Source organism: Zootoca vivipara, chromosome 3 (assembly GCF_963506605.1).
Source record: "Zootoca vivipara chromosome 3, rZooViv1.1, whole genome shotgun sequence".
Taxonomy (NCBI): Eukaryota; Metazoa; Chordata; class Lepidosauria; order Squamata; family Lacertidae; genus Zootoca; species Zootoca vivipara.
This window is the reverse complement of record NC_083278.1, coordinates 103137831-103157104: the sequence shown is the minus strand read 5'-3', so window position 1 is coordinate 103157104 and position 19274 is coordinate 103137831. Positions and strand designations below refer to the sequence as shown.

General features: G+C 44.8%; 1 protein-coding gene across 3 annotated transcripts in view; it reads left to right on the top strand.

Moving 5' to 3' along the window:
• Positions 1-19274, top strand: part of PPP2R5D (protein phosphatase 2 regulatory subunit B'delta) — a 54102-nt gene that overhangs the window by 4286 nt on the left and 30542 nt on the right. For all 3 annotated transcript variants that reach the window (XM_035111123.2, XM_035111122.2, XM_035111121.2), the window contains exons 2-3: positions 698-823; positions 16529-16724. In XM_035111123.2, the coding sequence (XP_034967014.2) occupies positions 698-823; positions 16529-16724 (322 nt within the window). The remainder of the gene's footprint in view (positions 1-697; positions 824-16528; positions 16725-19274) is intronic.

The following is a 19274-nucleotide window of genomic DNA, read 5'->3' as shown; positions in this document are numbered from 1 at the left end:
GTATTTTCCTTACCTGTGATGAAGTTCCTTTAGATTGTAGCCTGTACACACTTGCCTGAGAGAGAGCCCCATTGAATTCTATCTTGGTCAGTAGGGCTTCTGTCTGTGTTAGGAAGGAAAAAATAGGCTGAATACAGATTTTGTTGACTGTCCACACACCAGTTGAATGGAGCTCCCGCCCCTCAGCTTGAGAACCTCTTTTCAGTTTGTCCTCCAGTGTTTGTTCTCTGCCTGCATTGCAAACTGCTTTCTAAATAGCAGTGTACTAGCGTTTGCTTGCTGTTGGCAGATAAGCCCTTTCCCATGGAGGATGGCAGGAGCAGAGACTCGGGCTGCTCTGGCTAAGGCAGAGAGAGCAACAGGCTGCAAAACAGGCAGCTGCCCCCCCCACCAGTGGGTGGGACTTTGATAGAGTCAGGTGCCCTTTTTAAAGGGAAGAGAATTGATCGTTCTAGCAGGAACACTTGGATGATGATCAGTGTGTTTCCTTACACAGACCTTTCTCTTGCGCCAGGAAGTGTGTGTCTCTTGGGCACCGACATGGAGAGCATGGTAAAGGAGCCTATTTATGGGATGGTGTCCTCTTTTTCTGTGGGGGTTTCGTGACGCTTGTCTTGCAGGATCCATGAACTTCGTTAAGCTGTTGGTAAAAGAGTGCATCTGAATGTGCTTTTTTCCTGTGCTTTTTCCTCCTTAGGAGCCTCCAAAGTCCACTAAAAGCACTACAAAAGCCAGTAGTAGCAGCAGCAGCAGCGGCGGTGGCGGCGGCGGCGGCGGTAGCAGTGGCAGTGGCAAAGATGGAGGCACGGAGAATTCAGAAGAGGTAGGATGCTGAAGTCATCTTTTGCATGATGTCTGTTGCAGTCTGGTTGGCTTAGAGGAGCCTTCCCCAACATGGGGACCACCAGATATTTTGGACTGCAGCTTCCATCGGTGCTCCTATCAGCCCCTGTGCTGATAGGTTATTGTGGGATCAGAGAGGGAGAAGGGGATTGGTAAAGGAAGAATGGAAACCACTAGTAGAAAAAAAAGCTCTATGCAAGCCAAAAAAGCACGTGAGAGGCTGCAATATGTGGTGGTTTAGCATGTAGCATAATAATTAAGTGTCTGAACTATAAAATTCAAATCTACCGTTGGTGTTGGACCTCCTGAAATTCCTTCCATTCAAGCCACACGGCCTCAGCAGATTCCATTTCCTCATCTGAAACATGGTGATTATAATAATGATATACCTTATGTGGTTGTTTTACGGATTGCAACAAAATCATATACATAAAACAGGACAATTTTTAAAAAAATTATAAGTGTTGAATATAAGTATATTCCATCTATTAGGTTTTGGTAATTTGTGATTATTTCCTGAGCTCTGCTACTTACCCTCTTATTTAATTATAAAATACGGTTGTTTTAGATGAAAAATAGGCAGAACCTATTTTATGGGGGGGGGCATTAAATTAAGACGGATAAGGGGTGAGAACTAAACCTTGTGGGAAAGGAACCGAACAGAAGACTAGTCAAGTTTGTGTGTCTAGGGTAGATGGAGATTAGGTAAAGGTAAAGGGCCCCTGACCATTGGGTCCAGTTGTGACCGACTCTGGGGTTGCGACGCTCATCTCGCATTATTAGCTGAGGGAGCCGGCGTACAGCTTCCAGGTCATGTGGCCAGCATGACTAAGCCGCTTCTGGCGAACCAGAGCAGCACACGGAAACGTCGTTTACCTTCCTGCTGTAGTGGTACCTGTTTATCTACTTGCACTTTTTTGCGTGCTTTCGAACTGCTAGGTTGGCAGGAGCTGGGACCGAGCAACGGGAGCTCACCCCGTTGCGGGGATTCGAACTGCCGACTTCCTGATCGGCAAGCCCTAGGCTCAGTGGTTTAACCCACAGTGCCACCCGCATCCCTAGATGGTATTACCAAAATGCTATTTTGGTGCACAGAATTAATGGCAGAGAAATTCAAGTGAAGGATGCTTAGCTTAATTGATGGCATTCATGGAACTTACTGTGGTAGAAAAGTGTACAGGTTGTGGACTTGTTTTCAAAATCTAAAAGAAGATTTTGCATTTTTTCCCCTCCTTGAAATTCAAATAAGTGGCAGTATTGTAAATAGAAAAAAGGAAAAAGGTTAGAACAAAAATATCTGTTTCTCTATTTAGACTGAAACATCTTTTGGGGCTGCAGGTGTTTTTGAACTACACCTCCCATCATCCCTTATATTGGCCATGCTGGTTGGGGCTGATGGGAGTTGTAGTCCAAAACATCTGGAAGACACCAGATTGGTGAAGTTTGGGTTAAAGGGACAGCAGTGCTGCAGGATTCGAAGTACAAGGGTTGTTCTTCCCATGGTACAATGTGTGTACTGTATTGTCAAAGATGAGGTTGCCTGTGTGGTACTGAAGTTCTCTTAGAGTTAATACTTCATTGAGGCTTCTTGATGAGGTTCTGGTAGATAAGGTTTCCCCTCTTTGGGGTCTGCTTCCATTTAGCACTGATACCTCTCCTTAGAATATATGAGGTGGTCTTAATTTGGAATGATTTAAGTTTCCCGTTCAGAAACAAAGGTCACTTGGAAGATAGGGCTGGAAAAATTCCAGCTGCATTGTTGCTTGGGCTCTTAAACTCTTGATGCTGTCATCTAGGAATTGGAAAGGTCTCTGCAGGATCTGATGAGCTTTTAAAAATGGAGGCCTAGGATTTGAAATCATTTTTCATCAGCTGTGAGTTTGGAATAAGTTTTTTTGTGCCTGAAGTCCAGAGTTCTCCGAAGATATATCCTCCAATCAATAGCTTTTAATAAGTCAGGGCAACTCTAGAGAAATAAATTCTAGTGCTAAAATATGTAAACACAATTGGGAATTCCACCTGGTGTATATTTGCTCATTGTGTCCCAAGTAGGAAGAGGAACACCATCCACTGTGTTGGTCAGCAGGTATTTTGGGGGTTTCCCCATGACATGACCCAGGGAGTAGTCAGACGAGCATTTCCTGAGTCAATGGAAGATTCCCATTTTCCTACTTGAATGTGTTGGTGGTAGTCCTCTCCTTCCCATTTTGAATCACAGGAGTCCTAAACATTAGCTTTTCAAGGTCAGATCCCTTTGATAATGTTATTGATCACACCCGGGGTTTTTTTGGGGGGGGGGGGAGAGAAACTGTGGCTCTCTAGAAATAATAATAATTAAAAAATCCTTCCAGTAGCACCTTAGAGACCAACTAAGTTTGTCATAGGTATGAGCTTTTGTGTGCATGCACACTTCTTCAGATACTGTACACTGAAACAGAAGTCACCAGACCCATATGTATAGTCAGAAGGTGGGGAGGGGTATTACTCAGAAGGGTGGTGGGAATGGGTGATTGGCTGATAGGAGTGGTAAACCTGTTGACGACTGCAATTGGTCTTGCAGGAAAAAGCAAGGGGTGAGATGGCTAAAGAAAGCTTTATCATGTATAATGAGATAAGAATCTCTAGAAATAGTTGGACTTGCAGCTCCCATCACCTGTGGCCTTGCTCATTCTTGTTGGGAGTCCACATGTGCCCTTTCTTTGGATTAAACCAAACAATGTATTGTGGAAAGCTTTCCATCTCCTAATGGCAGTGAGGACAGGGTTATGGTTTTCCCCAAAGGTAGCTGGTTGCTCTCAGATGCAGTGAAATATGCTATCCCATAATTTTAGAAGACATCTGAAGGCAGCCCTGTTTAGGGAAGTTTTTAATGTCTGATGTTTTATTGTATTTTAAATATTTTGTTGGAAGCTGCCCAGAGTGGCTGGGGAAACCCAGCCAGATGGGTGGGGTATAAATAATAATAATAATAATAATAATAATAAGTGTTGAAGTAAGAGTCAACTTGGGGTGGGCAGAGGGTGTTATTGGTTTGTCCCTCTTCTTGTTGTTGTTATGCATTTTGTGTTTTTTATCTTGTGTTTTTATGTTGAGATCTACAGATGAAGGGTGGTATACAAATTTAATAACCATCATCATCTCTGGTTGCAGAAACAGACTTCTTTTATAGGCTTGAGGTAGAGTAGGGTGAAGAAAGAGACTAAGCAAGCACCGGGAAATGCCTCTCTTCTTGTATTGTTGTCTTGAAGACTTACTGTAAGCCCTAACATTCAGGGACTAGAGGCTCTTTCATCCAATGTAGGAACGCTCATTCACAGATATGTATATTCGTGGGGACCAGGGCCATATTCACAGCATACATTCGAAGTTCTGTGATACCACAGTTTTGAACAGTCACGGCTGTCTCCCAAGGATTATGGGAACTGCAGTTTGTTAAGGGTGCTGAGAGTTGTTGGGAAAAGCCTATTCCATTTCAGGAGCTACAGTTCCCAGAGTGGTTTAGCAGTCAAAACCTCTCCACAGGGAACTCTTGAGAATTGTAGCCCTGTGAGGGAATAGGGGCCTCCTAATAACTCTCAACTCCCTAAGCAAACTACAGCTCCCACAGTTTTTGGGTGGAAGCCATGACGGTCTAAAGTGGTGTCAAAGTTCTTTAAATGTATGGTGTGAATGTGGCCAAAGAGAGAGGGAATAAAATGACGAAGTGAGATCAGGCTGCTGAAAATATTTTAGGCTATCGTACAGATCCCACCATAGCTGCCAAGTTTTCCCTTTTCTCGCGAGGAAGCCTATTCAGCATAAGGGAAAATCCCTTTAAAAAAAGGGATAACTTGGCAGCTATGGATCCCACTTATCTGGGAGTAAGCCCCATTGAATTCATTGATATTTACTTCTGAGTAGACGTGGTTAGGATTGCAGCCATACTCTTTTTCGCTGCCACAAGGCACTCTTGTCATCTTTTTTGTTGCACCAGAATACAGCTACCCTTGTGGTATTGATTAAAAGTTGCTAACGACGATGGCTGGAATTCGTTCAAACTATCAGTAAATAATGTTCTGTTGCGCTAGCATGGCTATTACTATTCAATGAAACAGCCGTTCTAGTTTTCACACAACCTGCTAAAAAAAACAATGCTGATGCAGTTTCTGAAAGCATAGTTGTGAGTGTGTGACACCTAAGAATGTGCTAAGCAATTGTGAGCATCCTGGGAGGAAGTGTAAAAGTAACTTGAGGCTTTCAGTTAGTTTCGGCTGAGAAACTGTTGCTATGCCCCAGCAGTCAGCATGAAAGAATTGGGGGGTGTCAGCTTTTACCCTCTTGAGTAGGGCTGGAAAAAATATTCCAGATTTCCTAGGTTGCCCTAACTTAACTGTTTAGGGTCCGAGCACTAAAGCTCATGGCAAAGTCATATGGGTCAGGAATCCCTATTTTTCCGTACTTGGGATTTATCCAGTTCTTCCTCCACATTGGGGGAGGCATGGAAGAAAACCTGCAAATTATTCAGCAGCTTGCATCCATTAGCAAGATGTTCTTTGGTCTGAAAATAATTAGAATAGCAAATGGGCCGGAGAAGCTCAGAAACTGTCCTCTATTCCTGCTATGTTGGAGCTGGGCAGCACTCACACCCTAGCAAAGAATGATCTTTATTTCCTTCTAATGGGTGTGCTTCTACATAGAGGTGAACATGGCAGTTACCAGAGCAATCAGATGCTAATATATATATAAATATATAATGTGCAGAGATCTGGACACAAACCAAGAACTCCGTTGTCTCGTTCCCATAGAGGCGAGGGCACATTTTAAGTCTGCATTGCTTTTTTGATGCCTTCTTGATGGAATTCTGGTCGCAGAGCAGAGCAGAAACAGTAGCCCTCTGAAACTGTTGACTTAAGCAAAGCCTGCTTAAAGTAGAGAAAAGGCCCTGTGCCCTACATGCAATTCAAAGCCAGCCTTGTAGGTGTAAATCTGCAAGTCCTTTCAATTGCAGCTGTTGCACCAATGCGTTACTAAACTCACGCAATGCACATTTAGTCATGAGTTGGTTTTCTTATTGGATGCCTTCTGAGGCACAACCAGCTTGGAGGGTTCCACTCAGCATCCTGGTATGGTTCGTTTGCCAGAATCTCTCCGAGGTCTGGACTGGTGTTGCTACTGAACAATCCTGCCCTCCACCATTCCTGATGTGCATTAAGATGTTCCTTGCAATTCCTCTCCTGTGTCAGATGTGCCGCTGCCAAAGGTACAACACTAGTTGTACAAATGGAAGCCACACCCATTATCTCCTGCAAGTACAGACTTATTGCTTGCATAGGCTGGCAGGGCATGTCTTCCTCCGGCAAAACAGTTTGCAGGTTTTCAGCTCTCTCCTCCAAAATAATTTGTCTTTCAGTTACTCCCCATGCAAAGGATAAATTTAGGTATTTGAGGTGTGAAAATCATCATGTGTGCAAGCTGATACGTTCTCTCATTGAAACTAATTATTGCTTAGTAGTTGCTTCCAGTGTGCAGGGCCGGGCTGTGTTTACTCTTTGCTCAAACAAATCAAATTAAAATTCTGCATCAACAAAAGTTCAGTTCTGCAATGTGCATATGCTAGGGCAAAAATGAGCACACTTGCATAATTTCTCTTGTGTAATTTATTCCCCGTTTCCGTGTTACTTAATTTATCCTGGTTTTTCTAGTTAGGAAGTGGGGATGAACAAAAACCAACAGAAGGCACTGGAATCCTGTTTTTCTCCCCCCACCTTGCCAACCAAGCATAGGAAATCTTTGTTTATCAATTCCTCCGGCTGCTGAGATTTAAGGAGGCATTAACCACACACTTTCAAGCATGCCTTTCCAGCCATAAGAACGGGAAGCTTGCCCGCTCCTTTTTATGCATACTGAGTTTTCGTGGGAGCAGAATAAGCAGTACCATGTTAATCCTGAATCCAGTACCATGTTCTGTGTTTCTGATGCATTGCATCACACCCATTGCCCTTCTTGGAGCTTTGCTTTAGCAGAGGAAGTTCTTCTCACTTGCAAGGTCAACAGCATATCAAGCTCTGTTTGTTCTGGGTGACATGCACTGTGGATGGACCATAGCTCTGTGGGTAGAGCTCATGCTTTGAGTGCAGAAGGCCTTGGGTTCAATCCCTGGGATCCCCAGGTTAAAAAAAAGAGAGGCTCATGTAGCAGGTGACAGAGTGCAATGAGATCGAGTGTTTGTGTGTGTGGGGGGCAGTTAATTTCATTGTACACAGGTTGTACATTGACAATAAAGGTATTATTATTATTATTACCTGTGAAGGATATTTGCCTGACACTTTGGAGAGCTCTTCGCAGCTAGATGGACCATTGAGGATGTGATTTTGGGAAGTTTCCTATCCTCCAGCTCTGCAGGGCAGGGAACTGGCAGCCCTAATAAAGATGCCGGAAGGAACAATTAGAAATGAGCTGCTCCAGTTTGCAAAGAGAGAAGCGGAGGTGGTGATAGAGAAACCCACAAAGTTCTTTTGCCAACAACACAAAAATACATAGCTGACAAGTCTCCCATTTTTCGCGGGAAACCCCCGGGTTTAAATCCGTTTCCCGCTGGTCTCCCGAATTGAAAAATATCCCGTAAATCCCCGGGATTTGCAGCTCCTGCCGGCACCGGCGGCCATGTCCCAGCTCCCAGCTGGCTGCTCGCTCACTTGGCTTCGAAAATCGCCTCTGAATTTCAAACACTTGGGGGGCAGGCCCCAGTGCCAAGTGCTGCTCAGAAGTCTACATACGAAGAGCTCTGCTGGCCAGGTCAATGGCCTATCTAGTCCAGCCTGCGGTCCTCGGAGTGACCAGTCAGATGCCTGTGGAAATCCCACATACAGGATATAAGTGCAACCGTGCTCTTCCCTCCAGCAGCTGGTATACAGGCACTTGCTGTCTCTACCCACCAATAGCCTTACCCTCCATCAATTTGCCTAGTCCTCTTAAAAGTCGCCCATGCAGCAGCGGGTGCCTTGCAGTGTGTCCCTGATGCTTGAGGACATGAAAGCCGGCCCTTAGTCTGAAGCACAGTTGTACACGGAGGGGTAATTGCATTGCAGCTGCTTGTTCTTCCGGCTTCAGAAAGAGCAGGAGCAGGTTGAAGGAACAGTGAGCAGACTTAAAAGAGTCATTCCTGGAAATGACAAAGCAAAGGGAATCAAGGCTGCTTAGGATGCCAAGTCAGACCATTGGTCCATCTAGCTGACTGGCAGCATCTTTCCGGGAATCTCTCCCAGCCCTTACCTGGAGATGCCAGGGATTAAACCTGGGGCCTTGCTCATCCAAAGCAGATGCTCAGTGGCAGAGCTACAGCCCAGAGGTGCCCATTGCCGAACCACGTTGCTCTAAATGCTTGGATGCTCCCTGCCTTTCAGTAAAACGAAACAGAACAGCTCCTGTGCTTTCAGATGTTAGCAGGTCAGGGAGGTGGATTCTAGCCTATGTTGCCCAGATCCTTTGTTGATTTCCTTTTAGTGGCTTTTGAGTGGATCAGCACTAGGAAAGCTCTCTATTCATTTTCAGGGCAAGCACAACTGAAGAGAATCTCACAAAGTGGAAACAAAAACACACACAAAAACACACACACATTTTAAAAGCAGGTCTAAAAAAGAACCGTGGACGAAGACCCAAGGGAGAGGGGTGTGAGAGAGAACATTGAAAGAGGAAATATCAACATGGCAAAGGCAATTTCAAGAGCCAATACTGATACCCAAGTCTTGTAATGCTGGGACCTCAGAAATGAGAGATTTTGTTTAAAGTGTGAAAAGGGACTGAGCCTTAAGTGTGGCAGCCCCTGTCCTGTGGAACTCACGGCCACTAGAGGTTTGGCAGAAACCACCCTTCCATCCAGATTTATTCTGTTTAGACAGGCCTTCACAACATGAATTCTCTCTTTTAACCAATCAGTATTTATTGATGTTTTTATGCTGATTGTATTCTCATGCATTGTACTATTGTCTTGATTTTTTACATATATAAAAAATGTGGATTATAAATATGTAGGTAAATTAAAAGAGAGAGCGAGCACTCTTTGCCAGAAGAACAAAGAGATACCCAACTTTACTGAATAGTCAAGCCTTGTAGTTGTTCACAGTACAGTTTTTACAAGTGTGCTAGTTTTTATATGGAAGCAGGAATCATTCAGGTATTTGATCGCTTCTGCAATCTGGATGTCAAGCAAAAGATGCATTGCATGGGGCATCTGATTTTGTACCTTGGCTCTAGCTTTCTGTTAAAAAGCTGTGGTTCCTCCATCTCACTAGTAAGGAGTAGGAATGGTCACAGCAGTTCCTTCCCGCATAAAGAGGAACGAAGGATTCTGCAAACCTCACTTATAAGACCCTGACAAAAAGGGCAGGAGATCCTAAGGTTCTGCTGCTAATGGCCCAGTCTTTTATCCTGCAATTCTACTTTTCATAGAATCATTTGAGTTGAAAGGGACCCCAAGGGCCATCTAGCCCAACCCCCTGCAATGCAGGGATACTTTGGCCAACCCCAGCCGCCCCCTTCCCACAACTTGCCTTGGGATGCTAAAATGTAACGTGAGAAAGAAATCCTAAAAAGAGATATTTTAAACTCTTTTTTGAGTTTCAAGTGTTTATTGCTTTGTCATTTTCAGAGTTGGAACAGAAGGCCCAAACTGGATGTGATGCTAAATTCGGCACTCGCTGCCCCCTCTTTATTTTAAAAAAGCAGCCGCTTGGCAGAGATAGGAATTTTCATCAGAACTACAGTGCGTGGGAAGAGGTTAAACCTTTCTTCTTGGCTGCCTTCTCCCCCTCTGGCTGCTATTAACTGCAAGAGGGAAGCTCCCATTCATGGAGGATAGGGCTCTCAATGGCTAATAGCCCCGATGACCAGGTTCTGTCCCCACTTTCGGAAGGAAATGTTTCTCTGAATGCCAGGTGTGGGAATTGCAAGTGGGGAGAGCGTGTTGCCGTGCTCAGGTCCTCCTTTCGGACTTCGCATAGCCATCTGGTTGGCCTCTGTTAGAGAACAGGTCGTTGGACCAGCTGGGCCAGGCACCCCTAACCTGTGGCCCTCCCAGATGTTTTGGCCTACAACTCCCATGATCCCTAGCTAACAGGACCAGTCGTCAGGGATGATGGGAATTGTAGTCCAAAACATCTGGAGGGCCGAAGTTTGGGGAATGCCTGATCTGGGCCATTGGTCTGTTCCAGTGGGGAGTCTTCTTACATTCCACTGGTGCCAAACAAAAACAAAAACAAAAACCATGTTTCATCATGCTGATGATAGCAGCCATGGGAGGTGATTTTTATGGGGAATTTATGGGGAATTTCGGCAGGGAAGGAAAGGGTTAACCATACACTGTGGTCCTGCTTGTTGTGAGCTATTAGTGGCTTAAAAAAAGAGAGGCAGCAGCAAGCATCACATATACTGTAGTTTAAGTCCAGAGAGGGGGGGGGGTCTCTCTTTTATTTCTTCTTGTCCTCAAAAATTGGGCGGGACAGTGTGTTTGTTTTTTAAGCTAGGAAACTCTGTGCAAGCACGTTTCTGATGAAAGCACATCAATTCAGTTGCAGGAACTTCCAATAATGCCGCTTGTTGCCTTTTAAATCTTCTGATCTCCTCTGGGCAAAACAATAAAGAGGCTGTTTCTGCTTATTCTCCTGTCGCCAGGTGGTTCTAAACCAGAAATCTTCCCTTCTCTGTTCATTAGTAATGGTGTCCTGCAACCCCCTTATAATTTTCTATAACAGGGCTCATATTAGTCCTTATATTTTGTGGAGGTTCGTTTGTGTGTGTTCTTCTTTTCTTCTTTTTTTTAAAAAATACAACATTTCTCTCTCTCTCTCTCTCTCTCTCTCTCTCTCTCTCTCTCTCTTTAATATACTCTATTCAAGATTCTGGAGAAGGATGAGCTGAGAAGTGGCACAGGGCCTCTTCAGACTTATAATGAACTGGCTGTGGTGAGATCCTGTTAATATGCAGCAGGCAGCCGGGGGGGGGGCTGGGGGCTGGCAAGGTGCCCCATGGCCCTTGTAAGAGAAGTGGGGAGTGAAGGCTGGGCAGCAGAAAAAGGGCCATCCATTTCCAAATGTCTTTTGGAAAGCATTGTTCTGTCCAATTTGCTTCCCACAGTACTTTCCCCCCCTGGTCCAGGGAATGCCTCCCCCATTTCTTATAGCTACCATCCCCAGCCTTTCTCTCACCCCTCCCCACATTGCAGACCTTAAAAATGCTTTCCCTCCTCCCCCATTGAGGGAAAAGAGGGGCTACAAAAACCTGTAAGGAGAGCTTCCTGTTCTTTGAACTTTTTTTTTAAAATGCCATTTTTGAAACCTTTTGAATTAACCTGCTAAGGGTTGGATTTGGGAGGCGAGAAACGAACTTGGAGTGATTCCAGGGAGAAGTTCTGCCAGCCTTGCTAACTTAGCCTGTGTTGGCGAAATGAGGGCAGCATTTAGGAATGGGGTTCTGCTTCACTTTGAGTTATTTTTTTCCTCTCTGTCTCTCCTCTTTCTAGGTGTCCTGCAGAATCCTCCCCTCCCCTTTGATATATTTGTTTATACCAGCTCCAGTTTAATCTCCTCCTGCTTTCACATTTGCCAGGGCTCTGGAGAGAGAGGGCTCTGTGTGTGTGTGTGTGTGTGTGTGTGTGCGTGCGTGCGTGTGCACGCGCCATTCCTCATCTAGTTTCTTGCAGCCTTTAAAAAATTAAAATGTTGCTGAGTACAAAGGTAGTTGCATCATTGCTTGCACAAAATAATAAAGTGTGCAGCTATAGCTGTATAAAATTCATTCAATTCGCAGCGCTCCCTCCCAAAGGGTGTTGGACGGCTGCATATTGCCACAATACTTTACAGTCCAGAGCACAGCAAATCGCCATCGTTCCAGAAATACATTTGGTTATGCGGTGCAAGCTCTCCTAAAGTGTGTTAACTTGATCATGGTCAAGGTTGACCGGTTTCGAGCCTATCTGTTTCTTGCAGCTCTTTATCAGTCTGGGCCTTGTCTTCAGCAAACAACTCTGACCCATTGGATTTCATCCCCACTGCGTTGATGTCTGGACGATGGACTCTTCCCTCCCCTCCAGCTCCTCCTTTCCAGCCTCATTGTTAGCGTCTCCATTCATTATTATGCTGCAAATCTATACTTTGCTCACTTCTTAAATCCCCTTCCCGATGTTACTCTGTCTTGGGCATTGGAACCTTAGGAGGAAGGCAATTTCAAAGCTGCGGGAGAAGCTCTCTGTTGAAATCCTGCACTGTGACTAGCTTACCAATCCTTTTGTTGATTTCCTCTCAGTGGCTTTGGGGCGGTCCGGATCAGCATGGAGAGACTCCTAATTAGCTCTTTGGGAGAGTACGGCAAATCCAAGGGCTCAAGGAGATAAAATCAGGTTTTGAAAAGAACAGCAGGTGAAGGCCCAAAAGGTGGGGTGGGAAGGAGACCGGTGAAAAGGAAGATCTTAACACAGGAAAGGCAGCCTTTCAGGGTTTTTGTGGGTGAGGTTGCGGTAAGAGGCAAAAAATCATAGAGTCCAGATTTCGCAGTTTGGTGTCATGCAGTTTGGCCAGATGATCAGCTCCAACCCAGGCGTCTTCACAATGCAGTATTCACAGCCCACCACTTCAGCCTGTTTTGTATGATGAGGAAAGCCTTGCCTAGATTTTGTCTTCTTTCGGGTTTGCATCCAGAGTTCTGCCAGGTGGCTGTGCTCAGAGCAAACGGAGAAAGGTTTGGCATTTTCTGCGCAAAACTCTTCTGCTGCTTCATCCACTTCATTATACTGTTGAGGTGACCCACCCTCTGCAAATGTGAAATTATCCCCTTAAGATAACAGGGCACTTATTAACGAGCAGCAAGCATGAATTCAAACACACCCAGGGCTGAGTCACGCGTGACACTCGTTTTTTTTCCCTCCCTCCCTCCTCCTAAGCTTGGTGACTCTCAGCAGAATGAGCAAGCTGTCTCCATTTGGAAGTGTCGTGGTTCTGAATTGACATTGGATGATACGGCAGTTCTGCCTGGGGGGGGGGTATTTGATCTGTGGTGGCTCATTCACATGTGCATCAAGTGGCGGCTTGCTGCTGTAGATAAGGAGCAGTGAACATGCATGTGTGAGCTAGTGCTTATTGAAGAGCAGACACTGGTCCTTTGGGGATTCTGTGAGGGTGTCAGCCTTGCCTGCATTTAAATTATTATTTTTATTTAAAAAAAAACAGTTTTCATTTAATGTGGAGCTGGGGAACCATTTTCAGTCTCGGGGGGGGGGGGTAGTTTGCATTCCCATAGGTCATATGGCCATGGCCAGAGGCAGTGTTAGAAATTCCCCTGGCGCATTTTGCGACTGGCACAGGTCCAGTTGTAACCACGTCGTGGAGGTCTCTGGATGCCAAGTTGGCAACTGTCACCTCCATCTGGCTGGCCCCTCCTGTTTTCTTAAGAAAGTAAGCAGAAGAGCTTATTTATTGCATTTTTATCCCACCTTTTTCTCTAAGGAGTACATGGTTCACCCCCCCCCAAAGATAACCCTTACAATGACCCTGTGAGGTAGGTTAAGAAGCTGTGACTGGCCCAAGGTCACCCAGTGAGCTTCCCTGGGGATTTGAGCCCTGATCTCCCAGCTCCTAGTCCAGGCATAGGCAAACTCGGCCCTCCGGATATTTTGGGACTACAACTCCCCTCATTCCTAGTTAACAGGACCAGTGGTCAGGGATGATGGGAATCGTAGTCCCAAAACATCTGGAGTTTGCCTATGCCTGCCCTAGTCCGACACTCTTAAGCACTATACCACTCTGGTTTCCTAAAGTCCTTCTGCTATGGAGCAGCTATATGAATTAAGTAGGTAAATAAATAAATACGGGGAAAGCAAAATGTCACTTAGAGAAGGATCTGAAATATTTTCCTTGAAGCTTGAACTTGTTTTATTCTGGATTTTATTTGGTGTTTTAATGTGCTGTAAACAGCTTTGAGATTTTTTTCTTTAAAAAATAAAGCGGTATAAAAATGAATAGCAATAATAAATTAAATTGCAAAAAAATGGCGCCTAGACCAGGGTTCGAAATTAGCAGGGTGCCAGGTGCATTTTGCGCCTGAAGATTCTCTATTTGCAAGCACCTCAAAAAGTCTGGGTGCAATTTTTTTGTGCCTGGCTGACACTCAAGCATTACTGAAATGTATGTGCTTTGAAGCCTCGAAGTATATGTTAAGGATAGACAATATGTTAAATAAGTATGGTACCAATATTGCTATTGTAAACATCAAATTAAACATGTATTAACAATTTCTGCTAAAATTGTGAAATTGACAGTGTGTCACTTAATGTGAATTGCATATTGGTTCATGCTTATCAAAATAATTAAAGTATTATCCTGTTCCCCCCCCCATGGCGCCCACAACCCAGGTCCCAGAAGCCATTTGGCTCCTAGCTTTTCTATCCCATTTTCTAACCCTGCCTAGACATTCCATTGTGGTGACTGCAACCTACCGTAGGTTTAAGTTGCCATTCAGTGGTGATTAGCTTAGCTTATATATCTTGAGTTTCTAACATTGACCAGAGGCAAAATGTGGGCAGAGCTATAAATCTTAACCTTTTGTACAGTAGATTACATTTCAGCCATGCAGGTCAAGAGTTTTCGGTACCCACACACCTGTCTCTCCATCCAGGCGAGCAAGAGGCATTATCACAGTTCAAGAGCAGGTTGCAGGAAGGCAAAAGCAGTCATGGATGCTGGTGATATAGGGCTGGTGAGATGTGTGATCTGAGGAGAGGCATGTAGCCTGGGCAGAGTCCTGAAAGCCATAGAGAGAGTTCTGGAGCTCTATAGTTGGCCCTCCAGACCTGAGAGTTCTACACCCCCGATTGATTGATTGAATGAATGAATGTTGTCAGAGAATGAATGTTGTACCCTTACAAATGTGTTACGGTAAAAGAAAAAGAAAAAGAAATCAATGTAAATGGCAAGGGAGCCTCTTAAAGGAGAAAGGCTAGGCAAATGGAAAAATAGGGCCCTGTGTTAAAAATGTATAGGGTTTCTTTTCCATTTTAACAGCCACGCCTTACTGTGAAATAATGGCAAGGTAATCAATGGCTGGAACAGTTTCTAAAAGGGCTTGCAGGAAGAAGAAGAAAAGGCTACATTTTGTTTGTATGTGTGCCCTAGGAGTCCTAAAAAATAATAAAGGAAAGTCAAGCTAGCATGATGCGTTCCGGGTTTCTTTTCTGCTAGGAGGTAGCTTTTCTTGGGGAAGTGTTGTGGGGCTGAAGAGTACACCCCAAGCCTTAAGTTCACCTCCAAGAGGTGGTTTAGGTTTAATGCTGCCTGTATCCTGATTTGCAGGGTGAGTGCAAGCCACAGCTTTTGGGTTTTGTTCGAGCAGTGTTATAAAACCACCGAGAGCAGATAGAATAATGGAATTTGATATAAGAGTTTGAAGGATATGATTGGGTGGCCACCTGTCACGGATGCTTTAGTTGAGATTCCTGTATTGCAGGGGGTTGGACTAGATGACCCTGGGGGGGTCTCTTTCAACTTTACAATTCTGTGATACTGTCATTCCTCAAGGCAGGATTGGAGGGAGTGAATTGACACATGTGAGGGGGGAGGAGGAAGCACATGAGTAACATGGCTTCTCACTGCTCATTGAGATCATGGTTTGGCATTAGATTTGAACTGCCCATAGGGTTCTGTAGGGGAGATATGGGGAACCTGTGCCCCCCCCCCCGCTCTCAGCAGCTTTGTCCATTGCCCACGCAGGCTGAGGCCGATGGGAGTTGCCTGGATTCCACTTTATTATTGTTTAGGCATCAATACACGACTCCCCCTCCCCAGGCATTTTAATGGTTTTCATTGAATAGAAGCTGGAAGCTTTTGGTTGCTGTTTTTATTTTTTGTGTTGTGCTGATTATGTTGTTTGTTTTATTGCTCTTAATGGGTTTGTTTTATATTATTGCTTTGTTTAAAATTGCATTGGGATAAAATGTTACCTAGGGTGGCATACGGATATGTTAAATGCTTATCATAAGTCGTGAGTAGCAGTTTACAGGTACCGTACAACGGGATGAACTGTAACAGGGATAAGCCACATCATTGACGAGAGATAATCAAATGTGACAATATTTGACAGTGATTCTTAGATACTGTGTTTACAGTGGGTCCTTCCTGTAGGATATAATTGTTGCTTTACAGATCGCACCAAGAGTTGTAGCCAACAAAATTTTTAGTCCAAGAAGACCTAGTGAAATAAATGAACACAAGTGATTTTGCATTGTTAATTTCAGTGGGCCTACTCTTAAGTAAAACTTACGGTAATTGGATACACTTTTTTCTTATAAAAAAAATCAAAGTACTATAATATAAACTCGGGTGCACAGTTTTGTTATTTATTTTTATTTTTACATTTCTTACCCCACCTATCCTCCCAAGTCACTCAAGGTGGCATACACAATTATCATGGTTCCCGTTCTTCCTCGTGACAACCCTGTGAGGTAGGCTAGGCTGATAGGTAGTGACCGGCCTGAGGTCACCCAGCGGACTTGATAGATCCAAGCGGTGACTTGAACCCTGGTCTCCCAAGATCGCACCTGATGCTCTAACCAACACAGCGCACCGGCTCTTTTATCTACAGCAAACCACTTACTACTTACAGGCGTGTTGATGTCAAGTTAGCACTTCATGTTTTCTGTCTGTGTACCACCTTCTCTCTTCAGGTCCAGCAGCAGCAGCAACAGCAGCAGCAGCAGACCTCGAATAAGCGACCCAGCAACAGCACCCCCCCACCAACCCAGCTGAATAAGATCAAGTATTCAGGGGGACCCCAGATTGTAAAGAAGGAGCGGCGGCAGAGCTCCTCCCGCTTCAACTTAAGCAAAAACCGGGAACTCCAGAAACTCCCTGCCCTTAAAGGTGAGAAGGAGTTGAGTGGCCTTTAAATCACAGAGTTGGAAGGGACCTCAGGAAGACATCTGGTCCAGCATTCTTTTAACCTTGTGTCCCCCTATGTTGTTGGCTAAGCTGGCTGCATAAGAGGGAGCTTGTAGCATCTTACTTACTTACTTACTTACTTACTTACTTACTTACTTACCTGGCAGGGGAAACACCTTGATCATGAAGGAGATTTTCCCAGGGTGAGGTTCATCCATTGCACTAGCACTAGCCGCCCAGAGTGGCTGGGGAAACCCAGCAAGATGGGCGCGGTATAAATTATTATTATTTATTATTTTAAGGGCCCACGGTTGAAGAACTCTGACCTAGTCCCAAGAATCCTGCTCTAGCGCCCCTGTCAGGGATGGGCCATCCAGTCTCTGGCTAAGAACCTCCAGCAGAGGAGAGTCCAGGTTGTAAGCAACAGTGCAATACTCAACTCGTGTCCTTGCCCATATTTGATAATTAAAACACTGATGTTCCCACAAGGGCTTAGTTATATTTTTGGCAGCGGCTGATAAGTAAGTGCTGGTAAACTGGTCTAGGATTAACATTATCCAGGTGGAAGGTGAACATCTGGCCATTTACTTTAGCTAAAAAGGTAACAGGAAGATTGAAGGCTATGGGAGGTAAAAAGCAAAAGCAAAAAAGAAAAAGAAAAAGAGATGGCTTTGACACAATTTGGTTTGATTCCATAACAGATCTAGTAAAGGTAAAGGGACCCCTGACTATTAGGTCCAGTCGTGACCGACTCTGGGGTTGCAGCACTCATCTCGCATTATTGGCCGAGGGAGCCGGCGTACAGCTTCCAGGTCATGTGGCCAGCATGACAAAGCCGCTTCTGGCGAACCAGAGCAGCGCACGGAAACACCGTTTACCTTCCTGCTTGGAGCGGTACCTATTTATCTATTTGCACTTTGACGTGCTTTCGAACTGCTAGGTTGGCAGGAGCTAGAACTGAGCAACGGGAGCTCACCCCGTCGCAGGGATTCGAACCACTGACCTTCTGATCAGCAAGCCCTAGGCTCTGTGGTTTAACCCACAGCGCCACCTGCGTCCCTATTACAGATCTAGTCATACTTTAATTCAACCCACGGTGCCCTACAGAGACACTCTTTTAAGTTGGGCTCCCAGATTTCACAGTGAACATGCTTACAACAGCAGTAGTGTGATTCTGTTGCTGCTTGGCATTTGTATGGGCAGAAAGCCATTCAACAGAAATACTTAACCCAAAGAAGGGAGTCCACCACGTTCCGAGACTTTCAGAACAGCCTGTACCCTTTCTGCTGTTCATCGAAATCCCCTTATGCCTACCAGGCAGCGGCTAGTTAACCTGCGTGACACCCGGGAAGGTTTCTACAGGTAGAAACAGGATTGATTCAGCTGTGAGTCATGCTGGTTTAAGCAGCTGCAGTGCTGAAAGGAAAGCAGCTCCTGAATCTGGGGAAGGCATCACGCTGCAAGACAATGCTAAGGAACACCACGCAGTTATTCTCCCTTCAGGTGAGGGAAAGAGCCAGGAGATTCTGCCATCACGTTGCAGGTTCAGTAGCGAGGAAACCCAGCTCTTGTACAGTACTTGGAATCAAGTCATGGAAAGGAAGTAGCTTTGCATATTGAGAAGTCAGAGAGTGGAGAGCGTGAAGGACTTAAATATTGGATGTTGGCAAACCTGGGCATATCTGGCATATTTGTGTTGCCTTCACACAATGTTAGAAACCCAGGTATATAATCGATTTGCCAAATAGCACCTTAACCCTAGGTTCTGGTTGCCACAATGGAATGTCTAGGTGACATTTCCCCCCAGTGAATTTGATGATGGTAATTAATTGTTTCATATCTATACTGCTTTATATTTTAAATCAGCTTGCAACACATTAAAACATCAAATAAAACAATACAGAATAAAACAAATTCAAGCTTTAAGGAAATCTGAAGTAATCCCATCTATGGAAGGTGGCTTTCCCCAAAGCATCATAATTTGACATCTTCCAGCTTGAATTGGGCAGGTTTAATTTAGCATTGCCTTTCTCTTGCCGTTCTTGCTTCAAACACTCTGGGGCACTTTTTTTTTGCCCCTCCACACTGTGCAGATCTCTCTCACTACGTTCCAGGACATTGCACTACATTACAAATGGTGTGTCATGGGATTGCACTTCATGGGAAGATCACAAGATCGTCTACCCAAAATATTTAGAGGAATTAAAAGACCTGAGTTAGATACTCTGCTGCATCTCAAATGTAATAAAAGAAAGCTTTGATTCCTTGGTTAAGTGCAGGAATAGGCTCTGGGGGAAGGATTTGAAGGATATGGAAGGAGGGAAGACTGCTCAAGGCACAGGAAATGGAATGGCAAAGACGGCCCCTGGGCTGGATGCTGTTGAAAACAATATTCTAGACTACAGTAGATAGATCTTTGGTCTGATCCAACAGGACACTTCTTATGTTAGTGGAAAAAAGGGGGGGGGAGGTAGAAATATCCAAAGTACTTCACGTATGTTAGCTCTGTAGTTGTTACAACAGCCTTGCGAG